An 8913-nucleotide genomic window follows, 5' to 3' on the forward strand; every position below is an offset into this window, starting at 1 on the left:
CACGTTACTGTGTTTACACAGCTTTAATCTCCTTGTGAGGGTGAGACTCGAACTCCACCGTCCCTCTGATTACTGTCCTGCGGTAATGTTGATGGTGATATATTCCAGCGATGGTGGTGAATAATGAGGAGGCGGAGCTGAGTGTGTGTCTGTTTATCAGGAGGAGTAACGCTCTGATAAACAGCAGGTGACCTCTGATAAACAGCAGGAGGAGCTCTGATAAACAGCAGGAGGAGCTCTGATAAACAGCAGGGGGAGCTCTGATAAACAGCAGGAGGAGCTCTGATAAACAGCAGGAGCAGCTCTGATAAACAGCAGGAGGAGCTCTGATAAACAGCAGGGGGAGCTCTGATAAACAGCAGGAGGAGCTCTGATAAACAGCAGGAGGAGCTCTGATAAACAGCAGGAGCAGCTCTGATAAACAGCAGGAGGAGCTCTGATAAACAGCAGGGGGAGCTCTGATAAACAGCAGGGGGCGACTCTGATAAACAGCAGGAGGAGCTCTGATAAACAGCAGGGGGAGCTCTGATAAACAGCAGGGGGAGCTCTGATAAACAGCAGGGGGCGACTCTGATAAACAGCAGGGGGCGACTCTGATAAACAGCAGGGGGTGACTCTGATGAACAGCAGGGGGCGACTCTGATAAACAGCATGGGGAGCTCTGATAAACAGCAGGAGGAGCTCTGATAAACAGCAGGGGGAGCTCTGATAAACAGCAGGGGGAGCTCTGATAAACAGCAGGGGGAGACTCTGATAAACAGCAGGGGGAGCTCTGATAAACAGCAGGGGGCGCTCTGATAAACAGTAGGGGGAGACTCTGATAAACAGCAGGGGGGCGACTCTGATAAACAGCAGGGGGCGACTCTGATAAACAGCAGGGGGTGACTCTGATGAACAGCAGGGTGCGACTCTGATAAACAGCAGGGGGCGACTCTGATAAACAGCAGGGGGAGCTCTGATAAACAGCAGGAGGAGCTCTGATAAACAGCAGGGGGCGCTCTGATAAACAGCTGGAGGAGCTCTGATAAACAGCAGGGGGCGACTCTGATAAACAGCAGGGGGAGCTCTGATAAACAGCAGGGGGCGACTCTGATAAAAAGCAGGGGGAGCTCTGATAAACAGCAGGGGGAGCTCTGATAAACAGCAGGGGGAGCTCTGATAAACAGCTGGAGGAGCTCTGATAAACAGCAGGGGGCGACTCTGATAAACAGCAGGGGGAGCTCTGATAAACAGCAGGGGGCACTCTGATAAACAGCAGGGGGAGCTCTGATAAACAGCAGGGGGAGCTCTGATAAACAGCAGGGGGCACTCTGATAAACAGCAGGGGGAGCTCTGATAAACAGCAGGGGGCCGCTCTGATAAACAGCAGGGGGAGCTCTGATAAACAGCAGGGGGAGCTCTGATAAACAGCAGGGGGAGCTCTGATAAACAGCAGGGGGAGCTCTGATAAACAGCAGGGGGCGACTCTGATAAACAGCAGGGGGAGCTCTGATAAACAGCAGGGGGCGACTCTGATAAACAGCAGGGGGCGACTCTGATAAACAGTAGGGGGCGACTCTGATAAACAGCAGGGGGAGCTCTGATAAACAGCAGGGGGCGACTCTGATAAACAGCAGGGGGCGACTCTGATAAACAGTAGGGGCGACTCTGATAAACAGCAGGGGGAGCTCTGATAAACAGCAGGGGGCGACTCTGATAAACAGCAGGGGGAGCTCTGATAAACAGTAGGGGGCGACTCTGATAAACAGCAGGGGGAGCTCTGATAAACAGCAGGGGGCGACTCTGATAAACAGCAGGGGGCGACTCTGATAAACAGCAGGGGGCGACTCTGATAAACAGCAGGGGGGAGCTCTGATAAACAGCAGGGGGCGACTCTGATAAACAGTAGGGGGAGACTCTGATAAACAGCAGGGGGCGACTCTGATAAACAGCAGGGGGCGACTCTGATAAACAGCAGGGGGAACTCTGATAAACAGCAGGGGGAGCTCTGATAAACAGCAGGGGGCGACTCTGATAAACAGCAGGGGGAGCTCTGATAAACAGCAGGGGGCGACTCTGATAAACAGTAGGGGGCGACTTTGATAAAAAGCAGGGGGAGCTCTGATAAACAGCAGGGGGCGACTCTGATAAACAGCAGGGGGCGACTCTGATAAACAGTAAGGGGCGACTCTGATAAACAGCAGGGGGAGCTCTGATAAACAGCAGGGGGCGACTCTGATAAACAGTAGGGGGCGACTCTGATAAACAGCAGGGGGAGACTCTGATAAACAGCAGGGGGCGACTCTGATAAACAGCAGGGGGACTCTGATAAACAGTAGGGGGCGACTCTGATAAACAGCAGGGGGAACGCTGATAAACAGCAGGGGGAGCTCTGATAAACAGCAGGAGGAGCTCTGATAAACAGCAGGGGGCGACTCTGATAAACAGTAGGGGGAGCTCTGATAAACAGCAGGGGGCGACTCTGATAAACAGCAGGGGGCGACTCTGATAAACAGTAGGGGGCGACTCTGATAAACAGCAGGGGGAGCTCTGATAAACAGCAGGGGGCGACTCTGATAAACAGCAGGGGGCGACTCTGATAAACAGTAGGGGGCGACTCTGATAAACAGCAGGGGGAGCTCTGATAAACAGCAGGGGGCGACTCTGATAAACAGCAGGGGGAGCTCTGATAAACAGTAGGGGGCGACTCTGATAAACAGCAGGGGGCGCTCTGATAAACAGTAGGGGGCGACTCTGATAAACAGCAGGGGGAGCTCTGATAAACAGCAGGGGGCGACTCTGATAAACAGTAGGGGGAGCTCTGATAAACAGTAGGGGGCGACTCTGATAAACAGCAGGGGGAGCTCTGATAAACAGCAGGGGGCGACTCTGATAAACAGTAGGGGGCGACTCTGATAAACAGCAGGGGGAGCTCTGATAAACAGCAGGGGGAGCTCTGATAAACAGCAGGGGGAGCTCTGATAAACAGCAGGGGGCGACTCTGATAAACAGCAGGGGGCGACTCTGATAAACAGTAGGGGGCGACTCTGATAAACAGCAGGGGGAGCTCTGATAAACAGCAGGGGGCGACTCTGATAAACAGCAGGGGGCGACTCTGATAAACAGTAGGGGGCGACTCTGATAAACAGCAGGGGGAGCTCTGATAAACAGCAGGGGGCGACTCTGATAAACAGTAGGGGGAGCTCTGATAAACAGCAGGGGGCGACTCTGATAAACAGTAGGGGGCGACTCTGATAAACAGCAGGGGGCGACTCTGATAAACAGCAGGGGGAGCTCTGATAAACAGCAGGGGGCGACTCTGATAAACAGCAGGGGGAGCTCTGATAAACAGCAGGGGGCGACTCTGATAAACAGCAAGGGGAGCTCTGATAAACTGCAGGGGGCGACTCTGATAAACAGTAGGGGGCGACTCTGATAAACAGTAGGGGGAGCTCTGATAAACAGCAGGGGGCGACTCTGATAAACAGCAGGGGGCGACTCTGATAAACAGCAGGGGGAACTCTGATAAACAGCAGGGGGAGCTCTGATAAACAGCAGGGGGCGACTCTGATAAACAGCAGGGGGAGCTCTGATAAACAGCAGGGGGCGACTCTGATAAACAGTAGGGGGCGACTCTGATAAACAGCAGGGGGAGCTCTGATAAACAGCAGGGGGCGACTCTGATAAACAGCAGGGGGCGACTCTGATAAACAGTAGGGGGCGACTCTGATAAACAGCAGGGGGAGCTCTGATAAACAGCAGGGGGAGCTCTGATAAACAGCAGGGGGAGACTCTGATAAACAGCAGGGGGCGACTCTGATAAACAGCAGGGGGAACTCTGATAAACAGTAGGGGGCGACTCTGATAAACAGCAGGGGGAACGCTGATAAACAGCAGGGGGAGCTCTGATAAACAGCAGGAGGAGCTCTGATAAACAGCAGGGGGCGACTCTGATAAACAGTAGGGGGAGCTCTGATAAACAGCAGGGGGCGACTCTGATAAACAGCAGGGGGCGACTCTGATAAACAGTAGGGGGCGACTCTGATAATCAGCAGGGGGAGCTCTGATAAACAGCAGGGGGCGACTCTGATAAACAGCAGGGGGCGCTCTGATAAACAGTAGGGGGCGACTCTGATAAAAAGCAGGGGGAGCTCTGATAAACAGCAGGGGGGCGACTCTGATAAACAGTAGGGGGAGCTCTGATAAACAGTAGGGGGCGACTCTGATAAACAGCAGGGGGCGCTCTGATAAACAGTAGGGGGCGACTCTGATAAACAGCAGGGGGAGCTCTGATAAACAGCAGGGGGCGACTCTGATAAACAGCAGGGGGAGCTCTGATAAACAGTAGGGGGCGACTCTGATAAACAGCAGGGGGAGCTCTGATAAACAGCAGGGGGCGACTCTGATAAACAGTAGGGGGCGACTCTGATAAACAGCAGGGGGAACTCTGATAAACAGCAGGGGGAGCTCTGATAAACAGCAGGGGGCGACTCTGATAAACAGCAGGGGGAGCTCTGATAAACAGCAGGGGGCGACTCTGATAAACAGTAGGGGGCGACTCTGATAAACAGCAGGGGGAGCTCTGATAAACAGCAGGGGGCGACTCTGATAAACAGTAGGGGGAGCTCTGATAAACAGCAGGGGGAGACTCTGATAAACAGCAGGGGGAGCTCTGATAAACAGCAGGGGGCGACTCTGATAAACAGTAGGGGGCGACTCTGATAAACAGCAGGGGGCGACTCTGATAAACAGTAGGGGGAGCTCTGATAAACAGCAGGGGGCGACTCTGATAAACAGTAGGGGGCGACTCTGATAAACAGTAGGGGGCGACTCTGATAAACAGTAGGGGGAGCTCTGATAAACAGCAGGGGGCGACTCTGATAAACAGCAGGGGGAGCTCTGATAAACAGCAGGGGGCGACTCTGATAAACAGCAGGGGGAGCTCTGATAAACAGCAGGGGGCGACTCTGATAAACAGCAGGGGGCGACTCTGATAAACAGCAGGGGGCGACTCTGATAAACAGCAGGGGGAGCTCTGATAAACAGCAGGGGGCGACTCTGATAAACAGTAGGGGGCGACTCTGATAAACAGCAGGGGGCGACTCTGATAAACAGCAGGAGGAGCTCTGATAAACAGCAGGGGGCGACTCTGATAAACAGCAGGAGGAGCTCTGATAAACAGCAGGGGGAGCTCTGATAAACAGCAGGGGGCGACTCTGATAAACAGTAGGGGGCGACTCTGATAAACAGCAGGGGGAGCTCTGATAAACAGCAGGGGGAGCTCTGATAAACAGCAGGGGGCGCTCTGATAAACAGCAGGGGGAGCTCTGATAAACAGCAGGGGGCGACTCTGATAAACAGCAGGGGGCGACTCTGATAAACAGTAGGGGGCGACTCTGATAAACAGCAGGGGGAGCTCTGATAAACAGCAGGGGGCGACTCTGATAAACAGTAGGGGGCGACTCTGATAAACAGCAGGGGGAGCTCTGATAAACAGCAGGGGGCGACTCTGATAAACAGTAGGGGGCGCTCTCACAGCATTCACCATTTACAGTTCAAGGTGCTTTAGTTGTCTGACTTTTTAACATAAATGAAAGCAGCTAACGTCGCTCTCTGACTATCTAACTTCAGCTGTGCTGAACAGTCGTTTTTTAGGTAACAGACGCAACGGTTGACTGTCGACTTCAACTGAGTAAGTTACGACTTCCTAACATCAGATAAGAAAAAATGCTGTAAGATCCATCCATCCATCCATCCATTATCTTCCGCTTGTCCGGGGTTCGGGTCGCGGGGGCAGCATCCTAAGCAATGAAGCCCAGACCTCCCTTTCCCCAGCCACTTCTACCAGCTCTCCAAGGGGGATTCCGAGGCGCTCCCAGGCCAGCTGGGCGATATAGTCGCGCCAGCGTGTCCTGGGTCTTCCCCGGGGTCTCCTCCCAGGTGGACTCGCCTGTGACACCTCCCGAGGGAGGCGTCCAGGAGGCATCCTAACCAGATGCCCGAACCACCTCAGCTGGCTCCTCTCGACGTACTGAACTACATATAAAGCAGTCCTGTCCACCACCACCTGATTATTTGAAGTGTCTTTACGCTGCAGGTAATTATTTGGTTACTAAGTTTCCACTTTAGCACAATGAAAAACATAAAACTGACACGTTAGATAACTTTTATGAGATAGTATTTGAAATTAGGTCCGTTTAATCAGATTCTGAAGAAAAGTGGCCACAGAACCACACCAGATTCCCAACCTGCTGTACTGATCCTGAGCAAGTGGACAACACGATTAGAATACAGTTCAGCAAACAAGATGGGCTGTAAATCTCTTTACAGACTGAGAATTACTGGCTCTAAATCTTTAGAAGGTTAGCTGTAATTTAAATGGTAACATATTAAAACCCCAAACTAGCATCCAGTAATCAGAATTACACAATTATCTACTTACAAATGTACGTAATTTACACAGCTGGTGGTAATCGTTGTTATGAGTTAGCTTCCACTTTTACAGTGCATCAGCAAGCAAGATACCCCCCCCCCCCCCCCCCCCCCCACAAAAAAAAACAAAAAAACCTGCCTAGGCCTCCCAAAAATGCTAGAACTGGCCTTGCTAGTGTTTTGTAACTGGACAGATCTTACCGTGGGACGTTCCTTTAGTATGACTGCTGCCAGAAATATTGTTCCCTGCCTCTGGTGTTTCTGAATTCAGAGACAGTGAGGGTGAGGAAAAAAGAGAAAGAAGAACTTTATTGAGTGCAGATCTGATATAATTTACTGCATCTAAATCACTGGAGACTGTTAATAACAGTCAGAGAAGAAAACAGATTAAGACCTACCCTCAACCTGAAGCCGCACATCACAGAGTTCAGAATTACCGCACTCACATGTGTACGTGCCCATCATACTGTAATCAGCGTCAGAGATGGTGAGAGAGAAATCTCCCTTCAGGTACTGATCATGGATCATCTGATATCCCTCCTTCACTGATCTACATGAGGTCTGATCACACTCAGCCAGAACATCAGTGGGGTTATAAAACAAAGTCCATCTGACCAAACCAGGACATGTCTCAGAGCAGGGCAGAGTAGCAGAGTCATGAAGCTTCACCCTCACTAGAGGAACAGCTGACACATACACTGAAAGAGAGAATAAGAAAAGGAAAGTTAAAACGTGGTTTAGTAACAGTTTAAGGAATTAAGTTACAATATTGGTTCATTATTGTTACTATTGATACAAATTTATAATAGAATGAGTAAAAGTAATAATTTGATTTAACTAAACATCTAAAATACACGTTACTGTGTTTACACAGCTTTAATCTCCTTGTGAGGGTGAGACTCGAACTCCACCGTCCCTCTGATTACTGTCCTGCGGTAATGTTGATGGTGATATATTCCAGCGATGGTGGTGAATAATGAGGAGGCGGAGCTGAGTGTGTGTCTGTTTATCAGGAGGAGTAACGCTCTGATAAACAGCAGGGGGCGCTCTGATAAACAGCAGGTGACCTCTGATAAACAGGAGGGGGAGCTCTGATAAACAGCAGGAGGAGCTCTGATAAACAGCAGGGGGAGCTCTGATAAACAGCAGGAGGAGCTCTGATAAACAGCAGGGGGCGACTCTGATAAACAGCAGGAGGAGCTCTGATAAACAGCAGGAGGAGCTCTGATAAACAGCAGGAGCAGCTCTGATAAACAGCAGGTGGCGACTCTGATAAACAGCAGGGGGAGCTCTGATAAACAGCAGGAGGAGCTCTGATAAACAGCAGGGGGAGCTCTGATAAACAGCAGGGGGAGCTCTGATAAACAGCAGGGGGCGACTCTGATAAACAGCAGGGGCGACTCTGATAAACAGCAGGGGGAGCTCTGATAAACAGCAGGGGGCCGCTCTGATAAACAGCAGGGGGCGACTGATAAACAGCAGGGGGAGCTCTGATAAACAGCAGGGGGCGCTCTGATAAACATCAGGGGCGACTCTGATAAACAGCAGGGGGAGCTCTGATAAACAGCAGGGGGAGCTCTGATAAACAGCAGGGGTCGACTCTGATAAACAGCAGGGGGAGCTCTGATAAACAGCAGGGGGAGCTCTGATAAACAGCAGGGGGAGCTCTGATAAACAGCAGAGGGAGCTCTGATAAACAGCAGGGGGCGACTCTGATAAACAGCAGGGGGCGACTCTGATAAACAGCAGGGGGTGACTCTGATGAACAGCAGGGGGCGACTCTGATAAACAGCAGGGGGAACTCTGATAAACAGTAGGGGGAGCTCTGATAAACAGCAGGGGCGACTCTGATAAACAGCAGGGGGCGACTCTGATAAACAGCAGGGGGCGACTCTGATAAACAGTAGGAGGGCGCTCTGATAAACAGCAGGGGGAGACTCTGATAAACAGCAGGGGGCGACTCTGATAAACAGCAGGAGGAGCTCTGATAAACAGCAGGGGGCGACTCTGATAAACAGCAGGGGGAACTCTGATAAACAGCAGGAGGAGCTCTGATAAACAGCAGGGGGCGACTCTGATAAACAGCAGGGGAAACTCTGATAAACAGCAGGAGGAGCTCTGATAAACAGTAGGGGGCGACTCTGATAAACAGCAGGGGGAGACTCTGATAAACAGCAGGGGGAGCTCTGATAAACAGCAGGGGGAGCTCTGATAAACAGCAGGGGGCACTCTGATAAACAGCAGGGGGCGACTCTGATAAACAGCAGGGGCAGCTCTGATAAACAGCAGGGGGCACTCTGATAAACAGCAGGGGGAGCTCTGATAAACAGCAGGGGGAGCTCTGATAAACAGCAGGGGGCGACTCTGATAAACAGCAGGGGGCGACTCTGATAAACAGTAGGGGGGCGACTCTGATAAACAGCAGGGGGAGCTCTGATAAACAGCAGGGGGCGACTCTGATAAACAGCAGGGGCGACTCTGATAAACAGTAGGGGGCGACTC

At 51.8% G+C, this 8913-nt stretch overlaps 2 protein-coding genes across 3 annotated transcripts in view; one reads left to right on the forward strand and one right to left on the reverse strand.

The window, feature by feature from the left end:
* Positions 1-7480, reverse strand: part of LOC119261819 — a 61858-nt gene extending 54378 nt beyond the window's left edge. The window contains exons 1-2 of one of the 2 annotated variants that reach the window (XM_037531582.1): positions 6810-7480; positions 6613-6672 (exon numbers count right to left, since the gene is read on the reverse strand). In XM_037531582.1, the coding sequence (XP_037387479.1) occupies positions 6613-6672; positions 6810-6939 (190 nt within the window). In that variant the 5' untranslated portion in view covers positions 6940-7480. The remainder of the gene's footprint in view (positions 1-6612; positions 6673-6809) is intronic. The other variant, XM_037531583.1, reaches the window with a different exon arrangement.
* LOC119261806 overlaps positions 1-8913 on the forward strand; it is a 130352-nt gene that overhangs the window by 72096 nt on the left and 49343 nt on the right. The window lies entirely within an intron of this gene.

The sequence above is a fragment of the Pygocentrus nattereri genome, chromosome 20, assembly GCF_015220715.1.
Source record: "Pygocentrus nattereri isolate fPygNat1 chromosome 20, fPygNat1.pri, whole genome shotgun sequence".
NCBI classification, from domain to species: Eukaryota; Metazoa; Chordata; class Actinopteri; order Characiformes; family Serrasalmidae; genus Pygocentrus; species Pygocentrus nattereri.